Source organism: Neolamprologus multifasciatus, chromosome 23 (genome assembly GCF_963576455.1).
Source record: "Neolamprologus multifasciatus chromosome 23, fNeoMul1.2, whole genome shotgun sequence".
Classification (NCBI taxonomy): Eukaryota; Metazoa; Chordata; class Actinopteri; order Cichliformes; family Cichlidae; genus Neolamprologus; species Neolamprologus multifasciatus.
Window position 1 is genome coordinate 42,269,947 of NC_140460.1, and position 16,480 is coordinate 42,286,426.

A 16,480-nucleotide genomic window follows, 5' to 3' on the forward strand; every position below is an offset into this window, starting at 1 on the left:
GGGCGCACTGACAGAGGCGAGGCTGCCGGACACTGGCGCCACCAGTAGGCAACGGGTGAAGTGTCTTGCCCAAGGACACAACGACCAAGACTGTCCAAGCCGGGGCTCGAACCAGCAACTGGTTTACAGATTACAAGGCGAACTCCCAACTCTTGAGCCACGATTGCCCATCGCTTTATATTCAGCCGTGTATTTGAAATTTATATTTATTTTAAACTTCAAAATTGTGACAATAACAATTTACTGATCCTGTATGAAGACTGTGGCTCACAGATGGGAGTGGACTGTAATGCAATGCCAATTTTCAGCATCCTGTCTAAACAGGAAGTGAGAGGGCTTGACCAGTCAGGGGTACTGGTGCACAAAGGATCTACTTGTCAACTCTATGGAGGACACTTGACCCATACAGAAATGGCTTTGATGGTCTCTGAGATAAATAAACTCTCCACAGTTTTTAAATGTAATTTAAAAAAATGGACACTCACCCTTGGAGTAAATACTCTCGTAGGTTAAGAACTCTGCCACTTTTCCTTTTGTGTCACACAGCAGCAAGTTATCATGACACACTTACCTTATTAACCCTTTAAAGCCGGTGGGAGCAGCACGCTCTGTTTTGCTCAACTATTTTTAAATCCCGGTAGCTCTGCAACCACGTGAGCTAGCGCAATAATGTTTTTTGCATATGAAACCGGAGGAGTTGTACTTACATCTTATGCCATCAGCTTGTCCTCGGTCACAGTTTCCTTCCACATATAGCTGCAAAAACTGCATAAAAAGCACTTGCAGCAACAAAAACATAATATTCCAGAAACACGCTTTGCCGATCCGATCAGCTGTTTGTAACACTTCCTGCGTCCATCAGCGCGAACTTTTGCATGTCCGCCATGACCTGCCCGAAACCGGAAGTGACATCATTTTCACGGAAATGTAGTTTTTTACCATCAGGGCCTCATGAGCCTATACTGGTGTTTTTAAAAGTTATGTTTGACTTTCTGACTTTCTGTGTGGTTTCTGGGATGCTTAGGACTCATATTGCACTGCTGGAAATAGTTTATTTTGATGCATATGCTGCTTTTTTGCAAATTTGCATTATAATATTTATTTTTGTTTTTCCTGCAGTGTATAAAAATTGGTGTATTTCAAAAATAAAACTATGAAGACACGCAAAATAAATTTCCTGTGGTGGGAAACTATTTTGTGCAACTTTTTTGTATTTACAGTTTTGAGGGATAAGCCTCTTAAATTTCTCTAACTAGAAATATATGTTAAAAAAACAAAAACCATTTTCAATTTTTTTGTAGTTTATTGCACTTTTTTGCAATTTATGTAATTACTATGCACTTAATGCAGACATATTATTAAAATCTGGGCTGTAATGGTTGTATTGATGTATATCAACTTGAAATGCTCCCAAAAATGGCTCCACAGCATGTAAACATATAATATAAGCTCTGGCGGACTTGGTTCTATGGTCGGTCTTAAAGGGTTAAACATTACACATCCTGTACTGTGATGCACGAGTACAATGCAATTATGATGCTGAAATAAAAGACCCTAATTATGACACAATATGTAGCTTGTGTCAGGAAACAAAGACCAGTGCAGGGTCTTCGAGATAAACATGAACGTGAATAAGAAGATCTTTGTTCAGTAATGTTAGCATCTCTGTGTCTTTCACTGAGTGCTCAAGGACATCAGTCTGTACCAGGTACTCTGCTCTACTTTATTCCCCTTGGTGAACAGTATTGATCTTAGCTGCTGAATTAGCATTTCATATCACCTTTCCTCATTTAAAATGGTGATTGCTGATATCTCACCCAGGACAAATGGCTGGCTGGGGAATTGCAGCTGAAGGCGATACCGATCAGCCACAGAGAGTTAACGAGCTTATCATCACGATGTAAATAGCTGTGTGTGCGCAAGTGTTGTGTTGATTGCTTTAGGGCCCGTCCCTTCTGTCGAAGTGTCACGGTTAGTAATCACAGAATAAACTGGAGGAGAATCCAAATGACTGTATCACAGTGGATGTGAAAGTGTCGCTGTAAAGCATGAGCGTCCTTGGCTGTCTGTCACACTGTAAGATGATCAGATTTATCAGCTCGCTGCTGCAGTCGTAATAACACAGAATGCACTTATTGATTTCTGTCCACCAAATCAAAGTGAATTCATTTACCAAGCAAACGTGCTGGCTGATGAGTCTATCGCTGTGTAACAGAGAATGGCAATAAACTTCACGAACGGCTGTAACTGTTAATGTCTCACCGATAAAGGTTTTTAAGAAGGAGAAGATACTCTTCGAGGTTTTGGAGAGAAGCTGTGAATTGTTGATATTTTGTCCTGATAACCGTCATCCTTACGGAAACTAGCTCTACTAATCTGCACTTTTATACCCATTAAAATCCAGTGTAGCTGTGCTTATGTGTGACAGGGTGAACTGGAAGACACTTCGTGTTTATGGAAACTGGTGGAGAATGAGTAGGAAAAGATCCTCCACCCTAAAACTGTAAAATGGAGCATTGGCTTTGGTGGAGGACCTCACTCCCCGAGTGCCTTTCAAATTTAGTTTATTCATGTGCTGTTTCCTCCTTTTAATGGTTACAATTGTTCCTTTTAGTTGTTGCAAATGATCCAATATTATTAACAGTGTTTCATTTATTGAATAATTCTGCTGCTATCCTCATTTTAAATGAGATGTTCAAAAGGTGCCCCCCACTGTGTGCAGAGGTTGTGATAAAAATAATACAACTCGGAGCATGTCAGCTGAATGGTTGCACAGCATGCTGCGTTAAGAAGCAACGTGCTCTGCTTGGTTGCAACCAATTAGGGGCCTGTGCATGTCACACTACCCTCTCCCCCCGTCTTTCCTGTCAGCAAAGAAAACAGGTTGTGAAGTAGTCAGACTCGAACGTCAAGGAAGGTGGTAGGGAAGCAGACTATGCAGACATTTCAGGTTTCCAAGGTGAGCAATTTATTTACAGTGAACTTAATTTAATGTAACTTAACAAAACTTCCCCTCAATTCAATTCATTTTAATTCAATTCAATTCAATTCAATTCCCTCAACAAACCATGGATTTGGTGACACAGCTCACCTCTCCTCTCTCCTGCATCTGGTAGAGACTACCATACACATTACAGATAAATTATCTTGACCACCAACTAGAGTCCAGTCCGTACTGCAAACAGCACGATGTAGGTTCAGTGCAGTGAGTATGTGGAAGCACAACCCACTGAAACTGAGCCTGGTTGAGTGGAATATTCTAGGAGTCGTGTTGTTATGGTTTGTCTGTTTTTTCTCATAATGACATAAACATCTGTCTGCGCGTGTTCTCTCTACAGTTAGTGGGATTAACTGGTTAACTAGGTTAACTGGTGAATCTAAATTGTTCATAGGAGTGAAAGTGAATGCAGAAGGTCGTCTGCCTGGTGGCGTGCAGCTTTGACAGACGAGCGGCCTGTGCAGGGCAGACCCCGTCTCATGTCCTATGGCTGGGATGGGCTCCAGCTTTGAGTGACCGTTGATCCTCAGCGTCAGGTATCCTGAGCACGCTGAACGAGCTGCACAGGGCCCTGATGATCACTCCTGTTCACGCCTTGTGGATATAAATAACGTCCATTCAGGGTATTGATTTAGTGCATTCAAAACAACTATCATCACTAACAGCTATCATAATGCACTAAAAAGGCTTAAGGATAACAGCACGACCTGTCCCGGGTCTTTCACTCCACGTCAGTTTGAGTCACGTGTCTGCATTTCATTCTCTTCCTGTTTGAGTTTGGTCTTTATTTGTCGTGTTTAGTTTTAGCTCCTCTTCTCTCGTTGTCTTGATTATCTACAGATGTGTATCGTTGTCCTTCTGTTCCCACTTCACTTCTTACCTCCATGTGAATAAATATCCCGTCTTTCCCTTAAATCTTTGTCTTAGTGTTGTTCTTTGGTTTTCTTTCAAATTTTAACCCCCCTCAAAAGAATCGTATCCATTTTAACTGCTGATTTTGTAGAAGAAACATTTCATTGTGCTAATTAGATGTCACATCACAGAAACGAATTGATTCTTTTTTTTACGTGACAAAGAAGGCTGTTAAGATCAAACTAAAACTAATCATGAAACAAACTCAGTGTTTTGCACAGTTCTACCTGTACCGTAGATGAATGTTGTCTCTTAGCTTTCAGTGACAACATTTTCCTCAACTCCTTAACAATGAACTGCCACAACGTTGGGTTGGCAGCAGGAGACCTGAGGTTTCAACACTGGCTAAGGTCACCAGATACACTGTTTGTAATGTTTCCTTATCACGGGTTCGTAAAGGTTTCTGTGACTCTGCTTCCAAATACTGTGGATGAACTGCAACATCATGTAAAAACATCTGTGACCACAGACAAACATGTGAATAGTGTTACTATTGCATGGACGTGTGCTGTATGTCTAGCGTGGCACTCGTGAACATTGTACCTTACCTTGGCGGTGTCCCATTAAAGTCCTTTACACTCGCCGCAACACGAAGTCTCGATTGTCCAGCTGAGAACAATGGAGACGACAGCAGCAGCACATTCACAGACGTCCATCAGGGACTCCAAGAAGGCTGAAACAGTAAACTGTGATTCGCTTATTTATCCACAAATGACCAGGATGCGACCCTTTCATCCACTGAGGAAAGCCCCAGTGTAGCGGCACCAAACCTGGAGGATGCAAGTGTAATCGCTTCACTTAAATGTAGTGTTGGGCAAGTTACTTTGAAAAGGTAATTAATTATAATTACTGGTTACTTCTTCAAAAAGGTAACTGAGTTAGTAACTGAGTTACAAGATTCTAAAAGTAATTAATTATAATTACTAGTTACTTCCTCAAAAAAGTAACTGAGTTACAAGATTCTAAAAGTAATTAATTATAATTACTAGTTACTTCCTCAAAAAAGTAACTGAGTTAGTAACTGAGTTACAAGATTCTAAAAGTAATTAATTATAATTACTAGTTACTTCCTCAAAAAAGTAACTGAGTTACAAGATTCTAAAAGTAATTAATTATAATTACTAGTTACTTCCTGAAAAAAGTAACTGAGTTAGTAATTGAGTTACAAGATTCTAAAAGTAATTAATTATAATTACTAGTTACTTCCTCAAAAAAGTAACTGAGTTACAAGATTCTAAAAGTAATTAATTACTTGAAAAGTAACTATTACGTTACTTTAAAAAAATGTTTAATCCTCTGGGGTCCAGGGTATAATCGGCCATTTTTAACTACTTTTGATGTTTCCTCCACATTTCACCGTTAAAAACTCTTTACTTTGTCTTGTTTGGCATCATTGTTTTCAGCACAACCTCACGTGTCTGAATTTACAGTCATGTTTTCATTTTGACTGTATTAACAACATTGATCTAAAATCAGACAAAAAACATAAAATAGGAGTAGAAAAAGTTTTTAAAAAATTACTGTAACAAGCACAAATTTGTTTATTGAATATTTCATAACTTTAAATGCAAATATAAATTGTACATTTTAAAATCATATGCACAAGTTATTTGCAGCCATTTATGTCATGGTCGGGCGACCTGCCTGTGTGTATGTGTGTGTTTCTCTCTCCTCCTCCTCTACCCAGCGACTGACACACCTGCACCTAATTGGCCACCCAGCTGTCACTGATCATCCTTCGTTGTGAGCTGAGGTATTTAACTGTGTGTCCAGATGGCAGTCGGCGCTGGATTGTACTTGAAGCTCGGTAGTAAAGAGTGTTTTGTGACTTGTAGCTTAGCTTTAGCCGGCTAGCCTCCTCACCTGGTGTTTTTGCTCGTTTGTAGGAGGAAGAGATACAGAGCTGGAGGTTGGAGAGAAGGAGCCCGCGGGGTTCAGCTATTGGAGGAGAACACACACTTGGGTATCACTTTGGAAACTCACCTGCGCACACTGGGAGTTTGGAGAAGATCACTGCTGGACTTTGTTTGTCTCTGTTTTTGGCCACTGTATATAAACGCACTGTGTACTTTGCATCCAGAGCTCCGCGACTGAGTCCGTATTTTCCCATTACCCGTGACAATTTACCTTTTACCCTTTTTAAATAACCATTTCAAACTATTTACAGAACAATCAGCTGTTCTTCAATAAGACGCCACAAATTATTTGTGCCACTGCAAATATTTCTGTCCACTATGAAGGAAACATCACAGCCTGATACCTGCAGGTCTGACAGCAGCAGGTGTGTCACTGCTGTTTCTACCTGGAGACAGCAGTCGCCTCATTGTTCTCACACACAACACAAAACTATCCACAACTCTAACTACACACGACAGCACATTAACTACACACTGCAAACGTCTTGATGCATTCTCAATCATCAGGTAAGTAAATCTCCAAAAGTTGATTCTGTTCAACGTTTCGTCATCATCAGGTGACGTCTTCAGTCTCAGCTGCAGGTTTCAATCTTATAAACAGAACATTTGTATAATGACTGAAACCAGCCCACTGAAGGAACAATGGGCTGGGAGGTCACCTTCATCATAATTATGCAAATTCTCATGACCATTGATCAACAACCACTGATGAACGTCCATGAGCACCATTCACAGAGAGTTGAGGAATGGCTGCAATCACAGGCAACATTAAAGGGCTGGTTTGTGTTTGTTCTTTGCTCATAAGCAGAGAGTGTAGCTGCTGTCCTTAGACAGTAAACGTGACGAAGCTATTGAGGAACAAACATGTGTATATATTGTTTATCATGACTCTGGTTTTACTGGCTGATCAACACAATCTATAAACTGGTATTGTCACCTTGTTGCTTTGTCTTTAAGTGGTCATGTGATTGACCACGACTACTTTATTCTTCCTCAGTCAAACAGCAGCACTCATGCCATTGTTTTGCCCCCTGAGCTCCAGGTGTTGTGCTGGACACTGATCGTGATCCGTCCAAAGGAGCGCACAGCTGCATAAAGCTGCAGCGTCCAGATTACTTACAGCTACTTCCTGCAGCTGATATAAGATGCGGTAAACTGAACACAGCTTCAACCGTCGGTTTGTTGAAAAATAGTAACGGACCGCGTTTCTTTGTTAGTAACGGTAACGGCGTTAATAGGAATAGTAATTAGTTAGATTACTCGTTACTGAAAAAAGTAACGCCTATTACGGCGTTACTTGAAATGCCGTTATTCCCATCACTGGTTAAATGTCCCATTTTTCCATGGTTGCACACAGTGAATCCAGTCCTGGGGTCTACTGTGGGGTTTTGGGGCATCTAGAACAGACGGTGGGAACTATTTGAACCGGGATGGCTTTACTGTATGTTTGCTTACGTTTTTTTTTATTATTCATGACAGTAAGTATCTTTCCTCAGTAACTGGAATTGATTACAGTTGCTCTTAGGTCTCAGTCACACAAAACAAAAGACTGGTTTGGCATCTCTGGGCAGTTGTTGGCTGCCACTGGATGAAAAGAGAACCTCTGATGATTGCTGCTGTCACCCATAGTTTGCATGGAAACACAACTAACCACCAAGTGGAAGTGCAACACGTTTCAAAAGGTACAACTTTTGAAATTTAAACTCAAATTAAAAACAAAACTAGGGATGCACCGATACCGATACTGGTATCGGGTATCGGGACCGATACTGTAAAATGTGGTATCGGTTAACTCGTAAAAGTTAACTGATACTAACTTATTTCATTAATCAGAGGGTGGCTGGTCATTTCTGTTGTAGTTTTTTAGATTGGCCACTAGGGGGACATCCCGCGCTAAACAGGCACAGGGTTAGGCGAGTGAGACTGGCAGCTCCAGATAAAAAAGAGAAACTGGAGGCTGCTGTAGCTAGGCTAAACAAAATGTCAGCAGTGTGGAACAGCCAACTTTAACTCAGGTTTTGGAAAAGCGATGAAAAATGTCAAGAGAAAATCCACGGGCAGTTAAAATAACAGAGGCTCTGACTCATTTTATCGCTCTGGATGACCAGCCAATGCCGGTCGTGGAAAACATAGGATTGCACCGTCTTCTCAGCATACTCGAGCCGCGATATGAAATTCCCAACCGCCCACACATCAGGGAGATAATGGTGCCGAAACTTTCTGAAGAGGTAAAGACAAGCAGTGTGTGCGATGTCAATCCTCGGTTTAACGGCACAGTGGACTGATGATCCACGGGCAGATGAGGAGTTCGTTCGTCAATGCCAAATACTTTCTTATTTTGTTTGTTTGTTTACAATATGGACACTCTGCAATAATTTAACAGTTTATTTTATTCTCAAACCTAATTTGTATTTATTTTATTCCAAACAGAAGTGTTTATTTATTATTCTGAAAGCTCGAGACAGTGCCAATAGTTCAGTGATATTTTGTTAAATTACAATGTGGAGACTCTGCAATAATTTAACAGAAGTGCTTATTTTTCACTTGAAATTTTTTTGTGGTCATTTTTATTAAGATTTTATTTTTTATCGGCAGAGAATAAAATAAAACCTGTCTTCCAATTCATTGCATTTGTGTGTGTGTGTGTGTGTGTGTGTGTGTGTGTGTGTGTGTGGTAGAAGTATCGGTTTTTGTACTCTGTATCGGCAAGTACTCAGATCCAAGTATCGGTATCGTATCGGTTTGAAAAAATTGGTATGGTTGCATCCTTAAACAAAACAAAACATAAAAGTTAAAAGTAGAGTATTGAATTCTGCCTCTAACACTTTATGTCTCTTCAAATGTGGAATTCTGTTTAAAAAGAGGTATTTCCTTGGATGGAAGAAACTTCCAAACTATAGAGAGAATTACAGCATGATAATGTACTTGTATTTGTATATGTAGTTGAATATGAAACAGTTTTTAGAGGACGGGGCTGCCCTGTTATTGCATCATGCACATGCACAGGATATTTAGTGTATATGTGTGAGAACAACAGAAATGGTGCTTTATGGTCGTAGAGGTCCATCGTGACCTGTTTTAATTGAATCAAGTAATCAGTGTATCACCCATCATATAACAGCTGGGCCGTCCTGAGTGTTTATGTGTGAATTATAATTAAAGGCAGAAGGACGGTTTTCTCTTTAACCATAAAACAGTGGATCCCAGCATCTCTCAGTCTAATCGTAGCAGAGTGTCTGCAGCAGTCTCACTCCAGAGAGAGATGAGGAAACTAAGTAACTGTGTTCCTGGCTGTGATTTTACCACTCCACTATTTATATCTACAGACACAGAGTTTCAGTCAGACAGCAAAGTGTCGCTCCAGGCTAGCTTCATAGCAATCTTCCGCTACTTCTCTCAGACTGTCATCTTTGCGTTGGATTGATTTGTGGGATTGGAAGCATCATCAGGCTGATCCTGTTTTTCTCTGCTCACGCTCTCGCTGCAAGAAAATAAAAATACTCAACTTCTTTGTTTTGCTGCTGTCGTTATATTTACATTTGGAAAAAAAAGTTTTATCATGAAATCGTACTTTTCTTTAGTGCTCCTCCAAATGAACACACAACATTCCCAGCTCTGGGTCATTTTGACCGATTCCCCTAACTGTGCAATTTGGCACGAAGCACACTCTCTCGTTTCACTCTCACTGTCCCCCAATTAGACCTGAAATCCGTCGGCTCATTAGATCACCCAGGTTACAGAGTTATCTCATTTCCCTGCCATCTCTTTCACACTAACAAGACAAACTCTGTTAACGCAGAGCTTCCAATTATTGTGAACGATGTGGCAGTGCTGGTAACAGCAGCGAACAGCCTTTTGTCAGTAATTTGCAGCCGTCCTTCTTTGTGAAACGCTGACATGTAAGGCCGAATTCTTACTTAATAGAAACAGTTGTTATTCATCATGTCAAAGAGCATCATATCAGGTGTAAGTGAGGGTGTTTAAGCCATGCAGTTAATCCCTGCAATGGACCTTCAGTGATTTTTACACCTTTACCTATGACAGAGAGCTCTAATCTGTGAAAGAAGAAGAAACTTAAACAGTTATGTTCGCAGTGACAGTGAAACCTGGGGAACAGGTGATGGCCTTCTCAGTCTGCACCTGAGTGCAGCTGGATTTCTGTACTGACAGAGTTCATAACAAACACTGTGCTTGAGCATCAGGGGCTCCAGTGCACACTTGGCTCAATGGCAACTTTGGGCCACAGGTGAATGATTGAAGAGCTAGTCGAGATGTACTGTCGCGTAAAGCGGAGCAGACGTGACAGGAGCTGAAGCAAAAACCTGGAGTTCTTTGTTAGCATAAAGCAAGGACCTTAAAGGTTCTGGAAAACCAGGCAAGGAACCTGTTGAAGCAGTTTTCTTCCCACATTGTTTACATACTGATATGGACAATGACGGCTTGTGCTTACATTGTGCATATGACTCCATATGATCCTGACTGGGGATGTATTTGGAGGCTGGAAGGAATACTGAGCATTTCCTGAATCCCACTGACGAGCCCTGCAGCCGAGTCTGAGGATGAGGTGGCTCAGTGAGTTAACTCAGGTAGGAGAGTCTGTCAAACCTTGTCCACAGTCTTGTTACTTCCCAGATTGATTATTGTAACTCACTTCTTTTTGGTCTTACTCAAAAATCCGTCCACAAGCTCCAACGCGTCCAGAACTCTGCTGCCCGCATCATCACAGGACCTCTTCTGTCCACCACATCACTCCTGTCCTGCAGCAGCTTCATTGGTCAAATATCGCATCAATTTCAAAATACTCTTGTTCACATTTAAGGCTGTTCATCATCTCTCTCCTCCAGATCTCTCTGATCTGGTTCAGATCACCGCCCCATCTCGCTGTCTCAGATCGTCTTCTTCCCTTTCTCTCTCCGTCCCTTCCCCCCGTCCTGCCACCATGGGGAGCCGGGCTTTCAGCTGCTCCACGACTCTGGAATTCCCGACCTCCTGATTTTACAAACATCTCTTCCTTCTCTCTCTTTAAGTCCAAGCTCAAAACCCACTTGTACAAAATAGCTTATCCCACATAACCTCTCCACTCTGCTATTTTATTTGTTTGTCTTATGCTTTTATGATTCTGTAAACTTCTTATGTTGCTTTTATTCTACTGTGTACAGCAACCTTGAGTGTTTTGAAAGGCGCTTTAAAATAAAATGTATTATTATTATTATTATTATTATTATTAAACCTCTGATTCAGAAGGAGCCTCCAACACAGGCAGTAATACAATCTTATTATTTCTGTTTTCTTAGTCATAGTTATTTTTTATACATTACACAAAAAAACTGAGCATGAGCCTCACAATCAGTGGGGAACTTGCATTCAGTCAGATCAGTGAGGAAAGCGTTCCAGGTTAAGCTGAAAGTCGGCATTTTAAACGGGATTGTCTGATTTCAAACTCGGAAAGTTGGGGCAGCCTCAAAAACTCCAAGTTAGCAATCCGAGAAGGCAGGAAGTAAACAGTAACTGTACAACGTTTAATCTGTTGTGCCTCTGCGGTGTCTTCCTGACACACTAAATAACGATGCATGGATGAGGCTATGATTGGTCTGCAGCCGAGGTTTTAAGCACAAAAAACAAGTACTGTGCTGAATTGCTCGGTGATGCAGTGATGCATGAATGACTACCTCGCAAGGAAGCAAAATAAATCCCGTTTTCCTTTCATTCCTTATTATTGGAACACGCTTCACTCAGAAGTGATGTCAGTTCAGACACGTGACTTCTGAGGGAACACAGTGATACCTGGTGGACCACATCAACCCAGTATCACAGCAACATGTGACACCGGTCCACCGTGAAGTGTGAATGGACACGCGTGCAGAAGTTGCGCTACGAGCAGGAGGAAATATTTAAAGCCATGAAGTCGGTATTGAGCAAAAAACATATTAGTACACTCCAGGGTCAGATTACTGCAACAAACTTCTACATTTCATGTTTTCAAGAGGCAAAGCGTGAAACGGACACTGTGGACCAGCGTGTCTATTACACACTGTGTCAGGATATTGGGTTGACCACGTAGGGGAGACCGGGGATAGTTGTAACGTGGGTCAGTTGTAACACTTCCAATTTCTCCAATCAGGGCTAAGTTTCAAATGATGTGACTCATCCTGTGCATGCCCAACTCAGTTCTGCTATCACATGTGAAAAATCAGCACATTTTGTCAAACACAGACAATTTAACACGAAAAAAAAAGTAATTTGTATGCCAAAAAGTAAGTTTTTCTACTTTATTTCAATTTCTAATAGCATTATCTGCTTTGCAGTTAAACTCATCAAACTTAAATTATGTTATTTGCATGTCTATGGGGATATATTCTGTGTAGGTCTTTAGTGCTAATGTTTTAGCCGTTGGCTGTAATGTTAGCTAGTTCACGGCTATAGGAGTCTGGGTCAGTTGTAACAATAATGCAGATGTTAAACTTACCAAACTATTACTTTAACTTATATTAAACAAGTTGGGGCAACGACATCAGCAGAGAGAGGTTCACTGGTCGTTTTTGTATATGTGGTTAATGCCATTGGCAACACAATTCCTCCACTGTTTGTGTTCCCACACATACATTATGCAGACCACTGTGTCAGAGATGGACCAGTAGGAAGTACTGGTAGTGGAAATAAATCAGGATGGGTGCAAGAAACAGATTTCCTCATCTTTCTGAAGCACTTTGCAAACCACACCAAGGTAAGCCATGATAAAAAGTAATGGGATTGCGATGCTGGTGAACAACTACATTTTTTCAGCTTCATTGTTATGTTCAAAATTGGTGCAAGAGTTGTAGGTTATAATGCCCACTGAGCCAATGAGGCCAAACTCAAGGAAGACCAACCAAAATTAATGAAATATTCAGTTGCAGAAAATTCCATAATTTGTCTTTTTTGGGGGGTTGGAATATGTTCAAAATCTAGATTTCTGCATTCTGTCACACACACACACACACACACACACACACACACACACACACACACACACACACACACAGCTACATAAATGGCTCTAAGTGCATTCATGTGTTGAATAAACAAAGATTACATGTTAATGTTTTGTCAGTTATTTCATTGTGTTACATTTCACCCCAGGATATGTTACAACTAACCCAGACTGGTTAATTGTAACATTTCACTCTTTGTGTTTGAGACCATACCATGCAATGGGTAATTGTGCTGAAGAGAAAATAGCTGCACTATTTAATAGCCGAGACATGTAAATACTTTGCATTACATTTTGAATCCACTACCTTAAAAGAGCTCCAAGCTACAGACAGAAATGTCAAAAATGTTACAACTATCCCCGGTCTCCCCTACTTTCATTCTAAGCGGGCTGGATAAGTGAAACTCGCCTTTCAGTCTGGGAGAAGAATAAAAGCAAGTGCAATCCCATCCACAATGATCAGTTTTTCTGCATAACTAAGAAAAGCTCGTCTGCTAAATGAGAGGAGTCTGTTACCATGTTGTTTGAGCTTCAACTGAAAATAACAAACTGTGAAAAACAGAAAGATTTCTGTCGCTGGTTATTATCTATTACTTTTGTATGAGTCGTGGCAGGTCTATATCAGTGGCTGTAAATCTCATATATGGTCAATATCAGTTAAAAGTCCCTCACTTTTAGTGTCCTCGGCCAATTTTGGCATCAATTTGACGTCCCTGCTGTAAAAGGTTCGCGTGGACTTCATTTCCCACAAGCCATTGCTCTGGGTCATCTAAAAAGTATTCATGAGAAGACCGGATATCTTATTTAGAGAGAAATGCAGAAAGGCTTGTTATTCATAACCGGATGTTTACAATAAGAAACCGCGTGACAGCTGTCTGTGAGGGGACGTGGGTGGAAACGCGCGTTTGGCCGCTATTTGTTTCGTGACGCGAACATCTGGCTGAGTTTTGGTTGTCCTGCTCCGGCCACGCGGAACTACGGTCACAAGTGAAACATGTCCGTGTCCCACGGCAGCTACAAACCTGTGGACCGTGTCATTTTTGACATGGATGGATTGTTATTAGGTCCTGAAACGCGTTTTTATCTTCTTCTGGTCACGTTGTGTTTTAGGCGAGTGCTGAGATCCATTCATCCACTCGAGTCGGGTCCACCGCAGCCCGTGGAAAAACGATGTGTCGTGTAAAGTTTATATATATGATGTTGAATTCGGCACAAATCTAAACCATCAGTCTGTGCTGTCAACTTGTTTAGCATAAAACAAACCAGTCTTTACACGAGTGTAAGTGAACGTGTGTTATCACTAAACGCAGACTCACGCTGTGATCCCACGTGTGCTGAACCCACCTCTGTAACTAAGTTACTTATACCTGCTGATACCTGCGTTTGGCCTGTTTTAAACGGGTGCGCGGTTTTAATGCATGTTAACATCGATGATGTCATCAGGTCAGATGTTTGTGTACCTGTAGGTCTGTGGTGAACAACGCGCTTCAGTTCTGCACATGCTCAGTGACATTTAAGTAAAAGCTGTTTATTTCCTCATTACAGACACCGAGCGACTTTACACCGTGTCCTTCCAGGAAATATGTGACCGCTTTGGAAAGCAGTACACGTGGGACGTGAAGACATCAGTGATGGGGAAGAAGGCTCTGGATGCTGCCCAGGTGATCCGTGATAGGCTGGAGCTCCCCATGACGGCCGAGGAGCTGCTAGCTGAAAGCAGACAAATACAGGAGAAGATCTTTCCCTCTGCTAAACTCATGCCAGGTAAATCTGACATCTGACATCATTACTGTGTTTGCAGCTTCCTCTGAGGATGCAGACGAACAGGAAGATGCAGCTGTTTGTGCCAAGCTAAGGTTACTTTATTGTCTCCTGTAGGAGGAAACTGAGCGTCCAAACGGGACAATAGCAAACAGTAAACACACATTTAAACTGGCTTTCATTGGTGTGTAGGCTGTGGATCTACACGTAGGAGTGCTGCTTTCACCAGTGTGAAAGCTGCTCGCACACCTGGAAACACCTGCTGTCTGTGTGAATATTAGAAGTCTGAAACAGACGCGCATCCATCACGTGTCCATTTGTGTTACATCACACTGGAAGTTCATAATCAAACACCAACAATTCCCTGGATTTCATCCAGAACGCCGTGTCGTAATTAAATTACTGCAGACGGGATTTCATTTGTGCTGCTAATGCTGCTAAACAGGCTTAGTGACACACAGACGTCTGCTCTTACAGGCTGGTGCTGCTCATTGTTAAACAGGGAAACATCGCTGTAGTGGGCGGAGCTTAGTCCAGCTGCAGGTCAACACATGACAGATGTTCATGAGTGGATGAACAGCAGCGACTAATCTTGCAGTTTTTTATACATGTCAGTAAGTAGTTTAGTTTTAGTGGACTCTAGTTTAGGACTGGAGGTTTCTGCCAACCCCACACCCCCACACCCCCACAGTGACACAAGAAGAAACAGGATCCATTACTGAGCACGAGAGGCTTGAATCACAGCCGAACAGACTCTGACCCGTGGAGGACTCTCTTGTGTTTTCTTAGACCGGAGCCGATCATACTGCCCATGTTACACAAGAGCTGCAATGCGTTTTTGTTTCACAGCAAAAAGCCCAGTGTTGTCTCACAGAGATGATTTCAGCACTTTCTCAGGGTTTATCGAGCCCCAACGGTCCAGATGTAAGTGGACATGTTCAGAATAGTTAAATATTTAACACAATGCCAGAGTTTGTTATTTAACTCACATAAATGTGTTAAAATAACACTAAACGATTAGACAAATAACCGCGCTCAGAGCTCCTTTCTCGCTAGTTTCACTCCCCCAAGTGTCAACACGGAAAACTGTTAAATTAATAAGAAGAATTCCAATAAACAAATTAATTTTCAAGTAAAAGTGTTTTTGCCTGCAGTCGTTAATGCAGCTGAATGAAAACACTGTAAATGAAGGTGTAAAATACAAAGTTTCATCTGAACCACTGGTTTCAGGTCACACTGGTTTGTGAAATTGAAACTCAAATATTTTGAATCATACGACTTTCCTCACTTTGTACTTCCCTGAGTGCATGACCATGGTCATCAACCTTTTCTCTGTTTGTCAAAAGAAAAATGATTTTTTCCCAAAAGTATTTGGTAGAAAAGAGACAAGGGGGCAGCACGGTGGTTAGCACTGTTGCCGCACAGCAAGAAGGTCCTGAGTTCAGTTCCACCATCAGGTCTTTCTGTGTGGAGTTTGCATGTTCTCCCCGTGTTTGTGTGGGTTCCCTCCGGGTACTCCGGCTTCCTCCCACCGTCCAAAGACATGCAGCTTGTGGGGATAGGTTAACTGGAAAATCCAAATTGTCACTAGGTGTGAATGTGAGTGCGAATGGTTGTCTGTCCCTGTGTGTTGGCCCTGCGACAGACTGGCGACCTGTCCAGGGTGTACCCCGCCTCTCGCCCTATGACAGCTGGGATAGGCTCCAGCGCCCCCCGCGACCCTGAAAAGGAGAAGTGGAAGTGGATGGATGGATGGAGACAAGACTGCAAACAACAAGTCCAGCGTTATAATCAAAACTATCAACTTTAACTCGACTAGTTGAGAAAAGCTCGTTTGATCTCATTCATTTCGTTTGATGGTGAAGGTTCCCAGTGATAAGCTTTGGCCGTCTGATGCTTTTCAGCACGAGATTTGTTTCTGTT

General features: G+C 41.7%; 1 protein-coding gene and 1 long non-coding RNA gene across 3 annotated transcripts in view; one reads left to right on the forward strand and one right to left on the reverse strand.

The window, feature by feature from the left end:
* The window catches only part of LOC146492421 (uncharacterized), a 425,011-nt gene that overhangs the window by 96,769 nt on the left and 311,762 nt on the right, over positions 1–16,480 (reverse strand). The window lies entirely within an intron of this gene.
* The window catches only part of pudp (pseudouridine 5'-phosphatase), a 37,382-nt gene continuing 34,555 nt past the window's right edge, over positions 13,654–16,480 (forward strand). Inside the window, exons 1-2 of one of the 2 annotated variants that reach the window (XM_085151441.1) lie at positions 13,654–13,860; positions 14,342–14,560. In XM_085151441.1, the coding sequence (XP_085007567.1) occupies positions 13,791–13,860; positions 14,342–14,560 (289 nt within the window). In that variant the 5' untranslated portion in view covers positions 13,654–13,790. Of the gene's footprint in view, positions 13,861–14,082; positions 14,240–14,341; positions 14,561–16,480 lie in introns of those variants that run through there. The other variant, XM_085151442.1, reaches the window with a different exon arrangement.